Source organism: Cebus imitator, unplaced genomic scaffold (genome assembly GCF_001604975.1).
Source record: "Cebus imitator isolate Cc_AM_T3 unplaced genomic scaffold, Cebus_imitator-1.0 Scaffold207, whole genome shotgun sequence".
NCBI classification, from domain to species: domain Eukaryota; kingdom Metazoa; phylum Chordata; class Mammalia; order Primates; family Cebidae; genus Cebus; species Cebus imitator.
This window is the reverse complement of record NW_016107522.1, coordinates 901,115-921,797: the sequence shown is the minus strand read 5'-3', so window position 1 is coordinate 921,797 and position 20,683 is coordinate 901,115. Positions and strand designations below refer to the sequence as shown.

The 20,683-nt window shown below is 39.9% G+C and overlaps 1 protein-coding gene across 1 annotated transcript in view; it reads right to left on the bottom strand.

Moving 5' to 3' along the window:
• UGGT1 (UDP-glucose glycoprotein glucosyltransferase 1) overlaps positions 1-20,683 on the bottom strand; it is a 119,364-nt gene that overhangs the window by 58,490 nt on the left and 40,191 nt on the right. The window contains exons 12-16 of the mRNA XM_037745657.1: positions 19,730-19,880; positions 15,679-15,798; positions 13,975-14,060; positions 9,428-9,563; positions 5,040-5,171 (exon numbers count right to left, since the gene is read on the bottom strand). Of these exons, the coding sequence (XP_037601585.1) occupies positions 5,040-5,171; positions 9,428-9,563; positions 13,975-14,060; positions 15,679-15,798; positions 19,730-19,880 (625 nt within the window). The remainder of the gene's footprint in view (positions 1-5,039; positions 5,172-9,427; positions 9,564-13,974; positions 14,061-15,678; positions 15,799-19,729; positions 19,881-20,683) is intronic.

The following is a 20,683-nucleotide window of genomic DNA, read 5'->3' as shown; positions in this document are numbered from 1 at the left end:
TTCACCATGTTGACCAGGATGGTCTCGATCTCTTGACCTCGTGATCCACCCGCCTCGGCCTCCCAAAGTGCTGGGATTACAGGCTTGAGCCACCGCGCCCGGCAAGCATATTTTTCTTACATGCTTGTTCTAACAACAAAACAACAAAAATCAATAGAAATATGGTAAAGAAAAAATAACTCGAGAGATTTTTTTTTAAAAATGAAAAATGACATCACAGTTAATATCCTACTATGTCAATCTGAGTTTTTATAAAACCACAAAACCTTGCAAATTATGAAGTGGGCATGTGGGTGTATGTGAGGACGTGTGTGTGGGTGTGTGTGAGGGTGTGTGTGAGGATGTGTGTGTGGGTGTGTGTGGAGGTGTGTGTGTGGGGATGTGTGTGTGGCACAGGCTATCAAAACTGAACTACATACACTACAGTCAGCACTATACAACAGAACTTTCTGCAATGAGGGAAATACTCCATCTGTGCTGCCCAATGCAGGGGCCACTAACCACATGCAACTATTGAGCACCTGAAACCTGCCAACTATGACCAAGTAACTAAATCTTTAGTGTTAATTAATTTCCATTTAAAATTATACAAGTGACCACAGGCTACCACACTGGGGTGCACAGGTTTTGACTACCATACGTTTTAAGTGCTCTGTGCAAAAAGCCTGAGGTAAATATTTACACTCAATTCTAAATAAGGGTCCATACCACTAACAAAGAAATTGCACTTGCAGAAAACAAAACAAGGTTTGTAGGGGGTGCTCAAAAATTGCTCTAAGACATAATACACCCAATTTGTTCCCTTCTCCATGACAAAAGAGGTTCATCGGCCAGAAAATACTGGAGCAACAAAAGGCAAATGTATCTGAGATGGGCATTCTTCCTGACTGTCAACATAGGCACTCTTCCCTCAGACTAATTTTTCGGAGTAAAAATTTTATTACTACCCAAGACATAAAGTGGGCAACTTTACAAATGCCTATTACACATCTTGTAATTGTCATTTTCTGAAAGTAGCAGAGTTTAATGATTTATAACCATTTTAGACAGCACCAGTAGAAAAGTACTTCCATTAGGTACCTAATACGAGTCACAGGTAACAAACTGTTTACTTTCTAATTAGACTATCACAGTAACAGACTTCACTAACTGACTAAAACATGGCACAGCCAAAAAAGCCTTCTTGGTTGGTTTCAGCCATTTCTATACATCATAGTCTAAATATTCTAAATATACACTCTTAAAACTCTTACCATGTTCATTCTGTTCTTTGAAATCTCAACTATTACACAGATGTCCATTAAAACTCAATTTTAATCTAATTTTAGTTTTGAAAATCACCCTCCTCAACCAATTAAAAGAAGACCAGAAAACTTACATTATAAATCCAAATGACAATAAGATAAATAACATTGGTTTTCACTGCGAACAGTAACTGAGTAAAAGTTAGGACAGGAAGATGTTTTCACTATGTATCATCCTTTTCACCACTCGTAGTTTACAAGACCAAATAACAGAACGCTGCACAATTATCAAACAGCCAAACTGAAAATTCATATGGACAAATTTTCTATCAATAGCTAACTAAAAATATTAAATAATAAATAATTAACAAACACTAATTTTTGGTAGTCTTATACTGAGCCACTCACGAATAACTGAGATTAGTAAGGACTCAAAGACAATATGCTAAAGGTAAAATGTTTGCATGTGTAAGTTACAGCTTTTCCTAATGTCATTATCTTACTGGCTTTGAAAGATATAAATATATACCTATCAGACTATATTCTCAATAGTTTAAAATTTCTACTTTAATTGCATTGCCTACTTTTTAAAATAATTATTTCTTTCAGGCATAGATCTCATAGATTCACTGTAACAAAGGAACAGATTTACAAGTGCAATGACATTTATTAAAAACAGTCATTTTTCCTAAAATTAACCATTTCAAAAGAATCCATTCCATTGGGCTTTTTGTATAGGGGTAAAGCTCCTGTAGTTAAAAAAAAAAAAAATCTCATTAGTCATTAGATTGTTAGGACTTCTGGGATACTCTCAACATCCCTGCCTTGAGAGTACGTATATACAAATAGTTAGAAAATTAAATGGATGAAATATAAATAATACGACTTGTTTGTATACAGAAGAACCTCTAATCAGTATAGATGGCTCAGTCTAGGAAACTATGGAGCTTGGTGTGTAATACTCATTCAATTTTTCAGCACAGTCAAAATTCCAACACATGTAAAGGTATAAAAATATCCCTTTCCCCCGTTTGTCTACTCTATTCAATATTTTTTAAGTAAATACTTTTGATATAGTAATCATCCACAATAAAAAGCTACTGGTACTTTTTCTTCAACAGGATAAGAGTAAATGAGACTTAAACATTTTCCAAATATGAAATATGAAAAAATTCCACAAAGTCCCTCAAAACTTTCATATTCTCAAAGTGGCCTTCTTTTATTTTATTTCACTTATTCTTTTTCTAAAGAGTACTATTCTTGTTGTTTGTGTCTATCTGGGAGAAAAAGTTACTAGGTACCCATAGCAATATTATTTTATTTAAAAATCCAGAAATGATAAATGACTGGACAGAAGGCTGCATTAAAATAATGGTAACCCTTCTCAGGCTACCGGGAGTAGATCTCATTTCCAGCTTCAATTCCAAGCTTGACTAGATATACCTTAAAATGAGCAGATATAATACTAACACACAGAATCAAAAACAGAAAAGAGAAAGAAGAGAGGCAGATTGGGATGCTCAAAGGCGTTCTAGCTCCTGGTATGAATTTACCTTTCTAAAAGAGCTGGCACAGAGCTAGTATTTTAATTCATCTTGTATTCAACATCAGCTTACACATATAATAAACATGTGTCCCTCTTCGAACTTGAATTCACAGAGTAGGCAGCTGTCACTGTACCTAGGAAGCCTTCCACAATCGCCTTGTCCCAAAGTAGCAGAGCTGCCCATCCCAGCACTGAGCCTCCACGTACAATGTGAAAATACTCAGAACCTCACCATCACCGAAACCATAGTGCTCTCATTTGCTGACTCCCCCAATGAGGCTGTGAACTGCCCAAGTTCATACCACATCTTGTTCAACTTTCTAGTATTACGACTGGCACAGTTACACAATGCTACTGTGTTTTAAAACTAAAGCTTCATTACTTATTCTAAAGTAATTCAGAAATTTCTCTAGTTGTTAAATTCTTGTGTTTTGATCTTGCTAAAAATGATTTTTAGTCCCTCTAAAACCTGAATCGACTTACAGTAGAAGATCTCTCAACCAATCTCAATTAGCTTATTTATCTGATTAACAAATACCAGCTATTAAAGTATGCTGAACACTTACTTATACTAGCGAGCAACTCTCTAGAATGCCCACATGCTTTTTTATTTTTATTTATTTTATTTTTTATTTTTTAGTAGAGATGGGGTTTCGCCACATTGGCCAGGCTGGTCTCAAACTCCTGACCACAGGTGATCCTCCTGTCTCAGCCTCCCAAAGTGATGGAATTACAGGAGTGAGCCACACACCAAGCCTGTAATTTATGTGTCTTTTTTTTTTTTTTTTTTTTTTTTTTTTTTTTTTAATTATCTCAAGCCTTATGATCACACATAATGTTTAACCTTTTATCTCTCTACTTAAAGCCTTCTAATGAGGTGGCAAAAGTGCCATTACCAAGCACATATACACAGTAGTTTCAGAGTTTTACGTGTTTTTGAATAGCAGTTTGAAGGCAATCCTAAAGTATGAACTAGCCTAACTTAGTAACTCTAAAGTTTAACTTGCTACTATTTTTGTCACACTGACCTTTAAAAGCATCTGACCTAAAAGATCACCTATAAAACGTGAGAGGTGTTCAATTTTCTTTCTTTGGTATTACACACAAACCACATTAAAATACCTCTTAATAAATAAAATGCAGCATTTTAAATACAGGTAATAGGATGCCCACATCCTTCTGCTCCTCCCAGTTGAGCTATCTTCTTGCCAAGAATCAGGCTGTGTCTATTCCCAAACCAACTATTCCTATCAGTGAAATGATTTAATAGTATATAAATCAATAAAATATGAGTATAAAAAGAAGGTTACTCTTCCCGCTAAAACAAATTGAAAGACTAGAAAACTCACAAAGATGAGAAGCTAAAACCAAACGATACTGTCTGTCAGACAACTATAAAAGACCTGGGAGGGAGATTAGAAAAATCTACAAGGTTCTAGTCAGCCATAAAAAAAAAAAAAAAAAAAAAAAAAAAGAAAAAGAAAAATCTACAAGGATTCTGTATCGAATGAAACAGGACTCATAATCAATTCACGCAGAATATGATTTATAAAGGGATGATAGCTCAAATCTCCAAACAGGAATAAAAGGCTTTGTCTTTCATTTGGGGAAAAAAAAAATTCCTCCCTTGAAAAAGGAGAAAAAACATTGAAACACTGGTAAATAAATTTTTTTTTAACGTTTAAAATCAAAATGTTTCAGAAATATATATTAATTCCTTCAATACAGGTTTTCAACAATTTGTACTTGCAGTAGGTTAAGACCCTTTATTGTATTTAATGTCTCAAAAGAAAATTAAGTAAAAAAATGTTAAACTTTATTAAATCCTTATTACTACAATACTTTGCCATTCTGTTTGTTACATTTCGTAATATATTTCCATCCTTAGCCTAAATAACTAAATAAAACCAGTATGATATATATTAAACTGTACATCGTATCCTGGCTCTATACATCCAGTAGATGTTATCCAGAGCAAATTCCATGGAAATACTACCAATGCATTCTGAAAAAAAAAAAATTGTTTTTCAATTTAATAGTTAATAAGCAAGTTAAAAATCAGTGACATCTTCACAAGACTGAAGTAAAAACTTTCTCAAACACTGAAAAGTGATCTGGTTTCTAAACTTTTAAATGCTAAGTACTGGAACACTTTAATCACCATCACTATTACTAGCAAAAGCCCCAAACAGGGGGTTAAGCACAGTACAGTGTTGCAATCAAATGCGAGACACAAAGAAATTCTTTACCTTCCGATTCTGATCATAAGCAGAATCAATCCCCAAAATGCTATTCACTTCTACATACGGGTATTTCTTCTCCAGGACACTGACCACATGTTCAACTTTCACTTTTTCTCCAGTTCTCACCTTGTTATAGATCTGAAGAAAGACAAAACAGTTGGTTAACTACACTTTTAAGTTCAAATTTAAAAGTGTTCATTCCACATTTTTTTGAATGTAGAGGAAAATATGATTATTTTTCTTAAAAGGCCAATTGGGACATGTTAGCAATTCTTCCTTTTCCAAATACCTTATTAAGATGGCTCCTTAGGTTGAAAATTTAAAAAAATATACTTGTTTTTTGAAACAGAGTCTCATTCTGTTGCACAGGCTGGGAGTGTAGTGGTGCAATTTCAGCTCACTGCAACCTCCGCCTCCCGGGTTCAAGTGATTCTCCTGCCTCAGCCTCCCGAGTAGCTGGGATTACAGGTTTGCACCACCATGCCCAGCTAATTTTTATATTTTTTAATAGAGATGGGGTTTCACCATACTGGCCAGGTTGGTCTCGAACTCCTGACCTCGTGATCCACCTGCCTTGGCCTCCCAAAGTGCTGGGATTACAGGTGAGAGCCAACGCACTTGGCCAAAAATTAAATATTCTTAAAATGAACCAATCAGTTCAGCCAAGTTAAGTCTCAAATGCAAAATATATATACACACACACACACACACACATATATATATATATATACACACATTAGTTAAGAAAAATCTGAATAGGCCAAGCAGGCATGGTGGTTCATACCTACAACCCCAGCACTTCGGGAGGCTGAGTCAGGTGGAACACTTGAGGTCAAGGGTTCAAGAACAGCCTGACCAACATGCTGAACTCCTACTAAAAATACAAAAATTAGCCTGGCATAGCCTGGCATGGTAGTGCACACCTGTAATTCCAGCTACACAGGAGGCTGAGGCAGGAGAATCCCTTGAACCAGGGAGGCAGAGGTTGCAGTGAGCCAAGATCACTGCACTCCAGCCTGGGTGATGGAGTAAAACTGTCTCGAAAAAAAAAGAAAAAGAAAAATCTGAACACTTATAAGTAGTTCTTGAATAAAAACTATGTCCATGATGTTTAGGAGGGATGAAGATAGGGAGAAGGGAGAGATAGAGAAATCTAAACTGACACTAAAATTATTTGTTTGAATTTTTTTTTTTTTTTTTTTTGAGCTAGAGTTTCACTCGTTACCCAGGCTGGAGTGAAATGGTGCAATCTTGGCTCACTGCAACCTCTGCCTCTTGAGTTCAAGGAACTCTCCAGCCTCAGTCTCCTGAGCAACTTGAATTATAGGCCCCTGCCACCATACCTGGCTAATTTTTGTATTTTTTGTATAGATGAGGTTTCACCATGTTGGCCAGACTGGTCTCCAACTCCTTATCTCAAGTGATCCACCCACCTTGGCCTCTCAAAGAGCTGGAATTACAGGCGTGAACCACCACACCTGGCCAATTTTTGTATTTTTAGTAAAGACACGGTTTCACCATGTTGGCCAGGCTGGTCTCGAACCCCTGATCTCAGGTGATTCACCCACACTGGCCTCCAAAGTGCTGGGGTTATGCGTGTGAGCCACTGTGCCTGGCTTAATTGTTTTTACAGCAATCAGTATTACTTTACTTCTGAAATAAAAACAGAAGCCATGCACCAGTGGCTCACACCTAAAATCCCATAACTCTGGGAGGTCAATGCAGTTAAGACTGCTTAAGCCCAGGAGCTTGAGACCAGCCTGAGAAACATAGTGAGACACTGTCTCTACCAAAAATTTTTTTTAAAAATTAGCTGGGTATGATGGCACATGCCTGTAGTCTCAGCTACTCTGGGACGCTGAGGCAGGAAGATCACATAAGGCTAGGTGTTTGAAGCTGTAGTAAGCCCTGGCTGTGCTGCTGCACTCCAGCCTGGGCAACGGTGAGCTCCTGTCTCAAAAAAAAAATTTTTTAATGAACAGCGGGTGGTGGGTGTAGCTGGTCCTGTTGTGCTATGGCTCTGCACAGCCTATACTCTCAGGCCACATAGTCCACCGGACATGGAACCTGGCTTCAATGGTCACACTGCCATAAGGAGGCCTGGTTCCATAAGATCTGCAGCTTGAGGCCCAGGGAAGCCTTGTCAGTACAGATGAAGCAGCTACTCCACTGCCAGCACTCACGCTCCCAGGATATCGTTGTTTTCCACATTAAGACCTACAGTAGCAGGCCGGGTGAGGTGGCTCATGCCTGTAATCCCAGCACTTTGGGAGACTGAGGCCAGCGGATCACAAGGTCAGAAGTTCGAGATTAGCCTGGCCAGTATTGTGAAACCCTATCTCTATTAAAAATACAAAATCAAAATTAGTTGGGCATGGTGGCGCTCACTTGCAGTCCTAGCTACTCGGGAAGCTGAGGCAGAAGAATCGCTTGAAATCAGGAGGCAGAGGTTGCAGTAAGCCAAGATATCACACCACTGCACTCCAGCCTCCATCTCCGGGAAAAAAAAAAAAAAAAAAAAGCCAGGCATGGTGGTTCACGCCTGTAATCCCAACACTTTGGGAGGCTGAGATGGATCACGAGGTAAAGAGATCGAGACCATCCTAGCCAACATGGTAATACCCTGTCTCTACTAAAAATACAAAAATTAGCTGGGTGTGGTGGCACACACCTGTGGTCCCAGCTACTCGGGAGGCTGAGGCAGAAGAATCAATTGAACCCAGGCAGCGGAGGTTGCAGTGAGCTGAGATTGTGCCCCTGCACTGCAGCCTGGCGACAGAGCAAGACGCCATCTCAAAAAAAAAAAAAAAAAAGAAAGAAAGAAAAAAAGACCTACAGCAGTTTGCTGGTGTTGGATGGCATCATCCCCTTTATGAACAGAGACAAGTTCTACCAGGAGATGAGAATCAACCTGCCACTCTGCAGCCACCCCATCCCACAAAAGTTGCTGATCATCGGGGACAGACACAGTATCCTGCACAAGGTAGTGAAGCACCCCTCTGGATTCTGTGGTCCAATGACAGACTGAAGAGGATGGCATCCAGGTCCCTAACAAGTTCCTGCTGGGTAAGGCCATTGGCTACTCTAGCTCTGAGCTAAACCTGCATATGGGTGACAATTTTGATTTCGTGAAGCAAAACCAGGATGCCTTCAATATTATGATCACTGACTCCTGGGCTCTGCTGAAAGCCTCTTCAAGGAATCCTATTACCACTCATGAAGATGGCCCTCGATGAGGAGGACACCATTCTCTGCTGCCAGGGTGAGTACAGTGGCTGTACCTGGACCTCATCAAGGAGACATGGTGGTTCTGCCAGTCACTCTTCCCCATGGTGGCCCATGCCTACTCTACTGTCCCTATCTATCACAGTGGCCAGAATGGCTTCATGTTCTGCAGCAAAAACTCGAGCACCAACTTCCAGAAGCCCAGGCAACAAATGACACAGCAGTAGGTGGAGCAGGTGCAGCTGCTCAGATGTGTACAGTGCTGCCTTTGTACTGCCCCAAGTCGCCTGCAAGTCCCAGAATGAGGTGAGCTGAGCCCAGGCCGCCACAGCAGATACCAGTCGGGACCTCAGATCTGGGAGCCTCCAGAGTGCCTGCGCTCCCTTTAGCCCTAGGCCAGACCCCCTACTGACTGCTACCTGCTAACCAATTGTTATAGGCCCCAGAATACTGCCCAGCCTTCCCTGCTGAGCATTGGACTGTTTCTGTGTCTGTCTCTGTGGGGCATTCAGCCTCCAAGCCTATACCAGCTGTGTACAATACAGTCTCCCTGCCTTTTGTGACCCCCTCAATCAAACAATAATAAAAAAAAAAAATGAATGAATAAATAATTCAAAAAACAGGCTTTAAAATACTTATTCTCTGGGCATGGTGATAACACAGCCATAACCCTAGCTATCTGAGGCTGATGTGGGAGGATCCCTTGGGTCTAGGAGTTTGAGACCAGCCTGCGCAACATACCAGACCCAGTCTCAAAAAGTACACAAGTAAATAAAATTTTAAGGTAGCTGTTTTGAAAGACATATTAAAACAAACAGACAAAAACAAACTTTAAGCAGAGACAAAGTAAATAAAATAATGAAGTATAAAATATTGATTATTCTGAGTGACTTCTTTTGAATCTATTTCATTCTCCTCAGCCCTGCTACTACCTTCCCCATTACTTCTCATGGAGATCACTGCAACAGCTCATCAACTGGCATCCCTGCCATTTTGCTTTGCCCTTCCTCAGATCCATCTCTATACACTGCAGCAGACATGACTTTTAAATTCAGGATCCACTCCTGAGCTCTAGACACCCCAGGGGCCTGACCTACAATGGTCACACACTGTTTTTAAGAGTAAATTAGATCTGAAAAAAGTATGTGCCATTCTGAACAAAAACGTACATGTGTCAGAGTCTGGAAGGCATGATAATCATCCACGTCTTGGGCAACATAATTATATGCTCTAAGAACAGCCACTCCAGCATCTTGCATCCCATCAACATCTTCAGAGTCATTAACCACAAAGATAAAACCAATTCTGGAGGGAAAGGGAAAAGAAGAAAAAGAAACATGTCAAAGAATACAAATGGTTAAAAAGAGTGACATTCTTATACCCTTCTCATACATTGTAGCTAAGAGAGGAAAACTCTTTGAGTGAAAAGCATGGTTCACAGCCTACTCTAACATGATCGCCACAGAAAATTATACATACACCACTTACAAAGTATTTTTCTTTTCTTGAGACAGAGTTTCATTCTTGTCACCCAGGCTAGAGTGCAACGAGTGCAATCTAGGCTCACTGCAACCTCTGTCTCCCAGGTTCAAGCGATTCTCCTGCCTCAGCCCCCCGAGTAGCTGGGATTACAGGCTACTACCCCTGGCTAATTTTTTGTATTTTTAGTAGAGACAGGGTTTCACCATGTTGGCCAGGCTGGTGTCGAACTCCTTACCTCAGGTGATCCATCAGCCTCGGCCTCCCAAAGTGCTGGGATTACAGGCATGAGTACCACACCTAGCCACTTATAAAGTATTAAAAAATCAGGCTCTCAAATGTGACTTAGACCTTTCTACAGTTAAAGCAAGCCATTTCCATGTCATGAAAAGATTCCTTTACTGACATGAAGAGTGTTGCTACAGTTTTAGGATTTTTTTTTTCTGCTTTTAAACAAAATTTTTAAGACATACAAATTTTCACACCATAAAAGTAAACAGAAAGGGGAGGGGATTGTAACATTTAGCATATGCAGTATCAGAATTATTGGTAAAAGAAAAGCCAAAAAAGGTTTACAATTGTCCCACAACAAAAAGCAATAGCCAAGGTTAAAGTTTATCTGATTTTAAATTTTAAAATAAAGGAATTAACCACAGAGACACCATTATATATCTATAGTTAGGCTGGCAAAAAAAAACTTTGCACTAACTATATTGGGGCAAAAGCAGTTCAATGGACAAAGAATCACCTTTTCAACAAATGGTGCTGAACAACCAGACATGTACATGCAAATTATTCAGTCTAGACACAGACCTTATTTCTTTCACAAAAATTAATTCAAAGTGGATCATAGGTCCAAATGTAAAACACAAAAACTAAAATTCCTAGACAACAGCAAAGAAGAAAATTTAGGTGATCTCAGGATGGCAATGATGTTAGATCCAAAAGCACAATCCATGAAAGACAACATTTGGTTAATTTGAACTTCACTAAAATTAAAAATGTCAGCTGGGTGCCATGGCTCACGCCTGCAATCCCAGCACTTTGGGAGGCTGAGGCAGGTGGATCATGAGGTCAGGTTCAAGACCAGCCGAGCCAAGATGGTAAAACCCCATCTCTACTAAAAATACAAAAAAATTAGCCGGGCGTGGTGGCGTACACCTGTAATCCCAGCTATTCAGGAGGCTGAGGCAGAAAAATCACTTGAACCCGAGAGGCAGAGGTTGCAGTGAGCCAAGATCGTGCACTCCAGCCTGGGTGACAGAGTGAGACTCCGTCTCAAAACAGAAAAAAAAAAAGTCTGTCCTGTGAAAGACACTATTAAGAGAACAAAGGGGCAAGCTGTAGAGTGGCAGAAAATCTTTGCAAAACAACCATCTGATAAAGGACAGGTAAACAAAATATGCAACTCCTCGTTTGTTTCTCAGACAGGGTCTTGCTCTGTTGCCAACGACAGAGTGCAGTGGCATGATCAGCTCACTGTAGCTTCAAACCTCTGGGCTCAAACAGTCCTCCACTTCAGCCTCCCAAGTATCTGGGACTATAGGCATGTGCCACCATGCCTGCCTACTCTTTTTTAATTCTTTGTAGAGATGGGGGTCTTCCCAGGTTGCCCACAGTGATCTCAAATCCTGGCCTCAAGCAATCCTTTCACCTTGGCCTCCCAAAGTCCTGGGATTATAGGCGTAGGCCATTGCACCGGGCCTACAACAACTCTTAAAACTCAACAATAAGAAAACAAATAGGCCAGGCGCAGTGGCTCACACCTATAATCCCAGCACTTTGGGAGGCCGAGGCGGGTGGATCACGAGGTCAAGAGATCGAGACCATCCTGGTCAACAAGGTGAAACCCCGTCTCTGCTAAAAATACAAAAATTAGCTAGGCATGGTGGCGCATGCCTGTAGTCCCCGCTACTCAGGAGGCTGAGGTGGGAGAATTGCTTGAACCCAGAAGGCGGAGGTTGCAGTGAGCCGAGATCTCGCCATTGCACTCCAGCCTGGGTAACAAGAGCGAAACTCCGTCTCAAAAAAAAAAGGAAACAAACAACCGAAGTTTTAAAAATGGACAAAAGTGCGGGGGGAAAAAAAGGACAAAAGATCTTAACAGACACTTCACCAAACAAGATATACAGATAGATGATAAATATAAGTATATCCTGAACATCACATGGCATTAGGGAACAGCAAATTAAACAACAATGATATACCATCACACACCTATCAGAATGACCAAAATCCTAAATGCTGGCAACACCAAATGCTGGCAACACCAAATGCTGGCAACACCAAATGCTGGCAAGGCTGTGGAGCAACAGGATCTCTCATTCACTGCTGGAGGGAATGCAAAATGGTGCCGCTACTTTGGAACACAGTTCGGCAGGTTCTTACAAAACTAAGCACAGTCTTAACACATGAGGCAGCAATCATGCTTCTTGGTATTTATCCAAAGAAGCTGATGGCATGTCCACAGAGATATCTGTACCCAGATGTTTATAGCAGCTTTATTCATAACTGCCAAAACTTGTAGGCAACTAAGGTATCTTTCAATTAAGTGAATGGATAAGTAAAGGGGGGGACATCCATATAATGACTATTATCCAGTGATAAAAAGACACGAGCTATCAAGCCATGAGAAGACACAAGAGGAAGCCTAAATGCACATTGCTAAGTGAAAGACACCAATCTAAATAGGCTATATGCTGTACAATTGCAACCACAAAACGTTCTGGAAAATGCGAAACTATGAGGACAGTAGAAAAATCAGCAGTGACTGCAACCACAGAACGTTCTGGAAAATGCAAAACTATGAAAACTGTAGAAAGATAAGCAGTTGCCAAAGATATAGGGATAGGGAAGAAGAGATAAACAAGTGAAGCACAGGAGATTTTTAGAGAAGTGAAACTAATCTGTATTAAACAGTATTGTAATGTGAATACTTGACATCATACATTTGTGTCATCAACACAAATAATGAATCCTAATGTAAACTATGGAGTTTAGTTAATAATAATGTATCATTATTTAGTAGTCAACATGTAAGACCACATGAGCTCCTACAAAGAAGAAAGGAACAGCCTATATGCCTAGCTCTCTCCAACTACTCACAATCTCTCAGTGGCGTAGGAGTTCAAGTGCCTTATTCTTACCTACCTTTGCAACCTGAAGACCACATGCCCTCTTCTCATCCCTCAATTCAAGAAATATTGTATAAGTGCCAACCGTGTACCATGACCTAACTTCTTCTGTCTCTCATATTTCTCTTCTAATCAATACATAGCTCTGGCTTTAATCCAGTAATAGGTTCTTCCATCTAACCAGCTGTATTCATGCTTTATATGAAAAATGTCATTATTCAACCACAAAACCCTCTGTTTTCCTCAAAGCCTATCTGAAATCCAACTTCTCCATAAACCTTCATGCTTCCCAAATATCTCAATGAGTTTTTGTTTCCCTGAAATTCTAATGCACTTATAACTAACCAATAGGTTATAACTAACCTTGCAGTTGATGATGTATCTCCCTAAAGCATTTGAAAGTATACAGAAGATCTTTTCCAAGAAGGTAGAATAAGGCATATATATTCACAGCATTTAGTTCAGTAGTAGTCATGGAACACACGGTACTATTTATTGAATAAAGAGTTAATTTCTTATTTTCACATTTTCTAAGAATTAAAATTTCACCAACACGTAGGAGAATTATTGAGAATATAGGTGAAAATATCTTAGCATTTATATGTAAAACCTTTAAAAAAAAAAAAAAAACTGTTCTTGAAAGGACAGTGGAAATCCAGCCATTCAGTAACCTGTTGATAGGTTTGGCAACAGAAATGAAGTAACTGTTACTGTTTGCATCTACAAAAGGCTGTGTATATATTTGGTCCTTGACAATGTAACAAGTTATTGGCAATGCTTTATATCTCTTCTGAAAGTGGAAATAGGTTTTGTGATGTGGACACTCACCTGGAAAAATTCCCTTCCATTGGGAAGCAAGCTGCAGCCACAAACTATTTTTACATGGGCTATTTATTGATAATTCAATGGCGGTAAGCTTCTATTCACTGAGAAGCAAATTCTCAGTCCCAAAAGACACTGGCTTTATACTGACCAGAAGATAAAACTGCCATTAGTGATCTACACTATTAATTATCCTACAACTAAGTAGCACCAGATTTGCATTTAAAAATGACAAAATCTCAGCTAAATTAGACATATCATCAAATCAGTAACAGTGTTACCTTAGTGGTATATGATTGCTAAGGAACATCTCAGCTGTGTTAATCAACTCTGTTGTGGTCTCATGTGCAGGATCAACTATGAAAACCTGTTGAAGAAAGGGACAAGAACACATGAAATGACATTTATTCAAATATCTGTGGGCCAAGAAAAATGTTATTAGTCACTCTACATGAAGCCAACCTTTTCTGAACTATGCTTAAACCGCATAAAAGATGAATTATACAAATAGCAGCTACCTCCCTCTATGTTCAAAAAATGTGGTACTGAAAGGCTAGGTGATTTTCTCATGGACTTACACTGGTAACATGGGAACTGTATTCCAGAGTGCTGATGCCTGTTCTTTAACTACACCAAACAAAAACCAAGTTTAGCAACTCTCTCACCTTCACGAATGGAGCCTACCTTTCTGTATATTCACTTCTGAGGATCTCTGAATTAAGAATTCACTTAGAACCTAATTATGAGACCACAGTCACATCTGTCAGGTAAGCACATAAGCACGTATTATGTGCTAGGCAACTTGCACGTATTTTCTCACTTAATCAAATTCAGACATACGGTAAAACAGAACAAGATTTAAATTCTGACTAAAAGGGAGAGAAGCGTTTTCAAGAGAAAGAAAATTGGCCAGGTGTGGTGGCTCACACCTGTAATTCTAGCACTTTGGGAGGCGAAGGTGGGCGGATCACCTGAGTTCAGGAGTTTGAGACCACCCTGGCCAACATAGTAAAACCCCATCTCTACTAAAAATATAAAAAATAAGCTGGGCGTGGTGGTGCGTGCCTGTAATCCTAGCTATTTGGGAGGCTGAGGCAGGAGAATCGCTTGAACCCTGGGGGCAGAGGTTGCAGGGAGCCGCGATCCTGCCACTGCACTCCAGCCTGGGCAACAGAGTGAGACTCCATCTGAAAAAAAAAAAAAAGAGAGAAAGAAAGAAAAGTAGTGGGCAATTTCCCCTGCAAGTTCTGAGGAGGCAAACCTTGGCACTAACCCTGCCCTTATCTCTTTCCCAGCTGTGTCAGGGAAGGGAAAGAAATGCGATGAAAAAAGTGGGCCAGTTGAGAACCCTCATTCTCTCTCTCTAAAGCAGTGCAAGAAGGAATAACAAGTAGGAGTTGACAAACAGCCTTATTTAAGGTAATAAATTAAACTGCTGAATTTTAGGGATTAAGATATTAAAGAAAAACCGTAGCAATATGCACCTTCTTACATAAAAAAAGAGAGCTATCTTAAAACTAATAAAACAACATTGCTTATAAATCTAAAACTGCTCTAAAAAACATAAAGTCTTAAAAACATCATTGAATGGTGTGAAGGGTATGAAGAGAGAATTTTTTCCATCTGGAAAAGCTGATTCAAAAAAAATAAAAATTATAAAATAAAAAATGTTTTAAAATTAAAAATAAAATGTTTTAAAACTAAAAACAAACTAAAAGACTAAAACAAAGTCTAAACCTTCGTGTTAAAAATGAGCATTTCCCTACACTCCAAGCAGGGCTGAAATGCTGCTGTTACATCCCACAGCCCCAAAAGTGGTCAGTACATTACAGTCCCTTCCAGTGTGAATAGAGAGAGTATTTGATGGAGGCCTGGGGAGGAAGCAGCTAGTAAAAGCAAGAAGTGACCATTCTATATATGACAAAAAAGCAGGGACCAGCCAAGGGAAAAACAGAGTTCACAGCCAGACCATAAGTTTTACTTACCATATTATGTAAGTTTTTCCTGATCTGTCGAATAACACCAGGAAAAGTGGGTCGAAGCAACTCTTGTAAACTAGAAGGCCACGAATTATATCTGCTATCAACCTCCAGGTTGTTGACCCACTACAAAATATAACACATTAAGATGCATGCACATTAGTCACCAGTTAGTAATATTGCAATAACAACAGTAAGTCTTCAAATTATTTTTAAGAAGAATCACAAGACAAGACCATTTTCAAAGATTAAAAAGGTTACGTGCAGTGGTTTACATCTGTAATCCTAGCACTTTGGGAGGTCAAGTAAGGCAGGACTGCTTGAACGCAGGAGTTCAAGACCAGCCTGGGCAATATTATGAGACCTCCATCACTTTCAAAAATATATAAAAATTAGCCAGGCATGGTGGCTGCTGTCCCAGCCACTCAGGAGGTTGATGCAGGAGAATCACCTGATCCCAAGGGGTTTGAGACTACAGTAAGCCATGATCGTGCCACTGCACTCCAGCCTGAGCAACAGAGCAAGACTTTATCTCAAAAAACAAAAAAATAAAAAATAAAAAGATCGAGTAGAAAAATGAGTGACTAGAGCCAGGCGCGGTGGCTCACGCCTGTAATCCCAGCACTTTGGGAGGCTGAGGCGGGTGGATCATGAGGTCAAGAGATCGAGACCATCCTGGTCAACATGGTGAAACCCCGTCTCTACTAAAAATACAAAAAATCAGCTGGGCATGGTGGCGTGTGCCTGTAATCCCAGCTACTCAGGAGGCTGAGGCAGGAGAATTGCCTGAACCCAGGAGGCGGAGGTTGCGGTGAGCCAAGATAGCGCCATTGCACTCCAGCCTGGGTAACAAGAGCAAAAACTCCGTCTAAAAAAAAAAAGAAAAATGAGTGACTAAAAGACGAGCCACGGAACAGATGAAGACATTTGTAACCAACAAACCCAATAAAGGACTAGTGTCAAGAATGAAGAAGGACATAAAAATAAGAGAAAGAAGCAAAATAACTTATTTTTTGAGAGGGAGTCTCTCTCTGTCAACCAGGCTAGATAGAGTACAGTGGAGCAATCTTGGCTCACTGCAATCTCTGTCTCTTGGGTTCAAGCAATTCTCGCGCCTCAACCTCCCAAGTAGCTGGAACTACAGGCACTCACCACCATAACTGGCTAATTTTTATATTTTTAGTAGAGACGGGATTTCGCCATGTTGGCTAGGCTCATCTCAAACTCCTGACCTCAAGTGAACCGCCGACCTTGGCCTCCCAGTGTGCTCAGATTACAGGCATGAGCCACTGCGCCCAGCACTAAACTTTTTAAGAACAAAGGAAAAAAAAAGCAATTTTTTTTTTTTTTTGAGACGGAGTTTCGCTCTTGTTACCCAGGCTGGAGTGCAATGGCGCGATCTCGGCTCACCGCAACCTCCACCTCCTGGGTTCAGGCAATTCTCCTGCCTCAGCCTCCTGAGTAGCTGGGACTACAGGCACACGCCACCATGCCCAGCTAATTTTTTGTAGTTTTAGTAGAGACGGGGTTTCAGCATGTTGACCAGGATGGTCTTGATCTCTTGACCTCGTGATCCACCCGCCTCGGCCTCCCAAAGTGCTGGGATTACAGGCTTGAGCCACCGCGCCCGGCCAAAAAAAACCAATTTTAAAAAAATAGTATGAATAAGAAATTTACAGAGGAAACCCAAAATGGGCAATAAACATAAGAAATGTGTACACCCTCAATTGTAATCTAGGAACTATGAGCTAAGACCTCAATGAAATTTCACACTTGCTAGACAAAAAAAGTGAAAGTTTGTCAAGATCCAAGAATAGGAAAAGATATAAAGCAAAGAGAACTCTCATGCAATGCTGGTGTATGGACAACCACTTTAGAGAACTGGATCTAATAAAGTTGAAGACTATATTGGCACTAATTTTTCTAAAATAAATCCAGTACCACTAAGTACTCTAGATCCAGGTATCTACCCCAAATAAATTCACATGTATACATAAAAAGAGAGGAAAAAAAGAACCTAACTACAGTTGTGTTTACAACAGCAAAATTAGAAACTACTTCATATCCACAAAGAGCAATGGATCAAGAGGCTAAAGCGGAAGGATCTCTCGAACACAGGAGTTCAAGGCTACTACAGTGAGCTATGATTGCTTCCCTGCACTCCAGCAGGGTTTTGCCATGTTGGCCAGGCAGGTCTCAAACTCCTGAGCTAAAGTGATCTGCCCACCACGACCTCCCAAAGTGCTGGGATTACTGGTGTGAGCCATTGAGCCTGGCCAGATTATCGAAATTTTTAAATTATTAAATAGGAGCCAGGCAAGGTGGTGCATAACTATGGTTCCAGCTACTCACAAAGCTGAGGCAAGAGGATTGCTTGACTCCAGGAATCTGAGTCCAGCCTGGACGAAATAGTGAGGCTCATTGCTAAAATAACAAAAGAAATAAAAAAAAAATTGATAGGAAAAAAAGGATAAAATAAGAGACAAGGGAATGCACACCAACTTGAGAAAAGAAACAAACTGCAGGAAGGAGGGGGAGGCTAGTAAGGGACAAAGAAGGGCTTCAACTAAAACTTTTTTTTTTCCAAAAAAAGTTAAATCTAACACAAAATGACTAAATGTTAAGATAGTAAGCATAATGATGGGTCCTATGGTTGTTAGTCCCTTTATGTTTGTATAAACGTGTGTCATGTTGTTATTATCCTTTACTCCTTGTAAGAATTGTTAACAGAAAAATAAATGACAATGTCTTCATCAAAATAAGTTGTATCACCAAGTGTGAATTCAAGTAATGATCATCTACAGTCTATATTATTTCTCTTAAATATGCAGTACAGAAACCAAAAAAAAATCAGGTCAGCTCTCCCCTTTTATTTTTACCATGACTGCCCAAGATGACACTATTCCCCACCTTCTGTCTCTCTCTCTCTCTCTCTCTCTCTCTCTCTCTCTCTGTTTCTCTTTTTGAGATGGAGTCTTGCTCTGCCACCCATGCTGGAGTGCAGTGGCATGATCTCAACTCACTGCAACCCCCACCTCCCAGGTTCAAGTGATCCTCCTGCTTCAGCCTCCTAAGTAGCTAGGATTACAGGTGCATGCCACCACACCTGGCTAATTTTTGTATTTTGAGTATTTTGAGTACAGATGGGGTTTCACCATTTTGTTTGGCCAAGCTAGTCCTGAACTCCTGACCTCAGGTGATCTGCCCGTGTCCAGCTTCCCAAAGTGCTGGGATTACAGGCATGAGCCACCACGCCCGGCCCTATTCCCCACATTCTCTGACAGATGACGAGACAACGGCTCAGAAAGATCACACGGCAGGCAAAAATCTATATAAATCCTTTAAATACCAAATACCAAAATCCTACTAAAGAAGGTTCTTAACTAAAAAGTGACATTTTTGATTGTAGTTTTAATTTATAGATGTCACAAAATCACACAAGAACTGTATGCAATTGAGAAAATACAAATTAAACACTTTTTCCCAAGAGATGATCAGCTGAACCCTAGGGGCATGCTAAAGTGAAAAAAAAAATCACTGTTTGGCGAGGCATGTTGGCTCACACCTGTAATCCGAGCACTTTGGGAAACCAAGGTGGGTGAATCACCTGAGGTCAGGAGTTTGTGACCAGCCTGACCAATATGGTGAAACCCCGTCTCTACTAAAACTACAAAAATTAGTTGGGCGTGATGGCATGCACCTGTAATCCCAGTTACTCAGGAGGCTGAAGCAGAACTGCTTAAACCTGGGGGGAAGAGGTTGCAGTAAGCCAAGATCGCACCACTGCACTCCAGCCTGGATGACAGAGCAAGACTCTCAAAAAAAAAAAAAAAAAATCACTCTCTTAACCACATTAGCAACAGTAACTCAATTTTCTTGGAGCATTTAAGGGCCTACTTTATTACATACACAAAGTCCCATATAAGTGACTATAAATCTTTCACATCAACAAAAGAGATGGTATAAGTGACTTCACCCTCATAGGAGACAAATTTGAAAATCATAATAAAGATTCCTGGTCAGAAAGTCTTTTGATCACCCTAAAAAAAATACTCACTGAAATAGCAGGACTCCTGATGTCTACTGCATAGTCAGCCTCAGAGGGCTGGATGTTCAGCTTCAAAACATTATGCAGAGAAAGGCCTTCTATTCCCAATCTATGCAGACCCTCCATTACCCGAGCTTCATTTCTCAACACATCAAACAGACTGGGGGGAGAAACAGAAAGGTATTTAGTAGGAGAAAAATGCTTTAAAAAATTCTCACCATGAAAAAAAAAATGTATCAGTTCAACCTCCTCTCCAGTTTCATCTGCTCAAAGTATGCAGAAGAAAGCAGTTAAGACTGGTTTCTTGGTTCATCTTTATTCATACTCACTGTTGCATATGTAAGTTATCTCAAAGAATAAACATACAAATTGAGGATGAAATAACCCTTTAGGGTATTTTAGGGTATGCACTTTTATACCACATGATTTTAAAAACAGTACATTAATCTCTCTGTATTCTTTCTTATAATTGCATGTGAATTTATAATTATCTCAAAATAAAAATTAAAGAGATACTACATTATATATGCCTAATATATGTTTCAATGTCAGTACCAATTCACAGAGGCAAACATATGACCACAGAAAAAAGTCTGGAAGAATCCACACCCAACTTAGAATTTTGCTGTGAGAGACAGAAAAGATAAGAGAGGAAAGAGAAATAAGATGATGTGACAAAAAATAATTTTGAGGCTGTCTGAAAATAACAAATGAATGAAGTCTGAATTCTACCTGAGTGCTACCCAGCCCAGAATCATGAAGACAATAGAATGCAATGTAATCCTGAACCACATTTTAACAAGAAATGGGTATTCAAATAATATATTTAGAAAGAAAACCCTCTGAGACACAAGATACAGTATTTTTTCTTTCTTTTTTTTTTTTTGGAGATAGAGTCTTGCTCTGTGGCCCAGGCTGGAGTGCTGTGGTACCCAGCCCAGAATCATGAAGACAATAGAATGC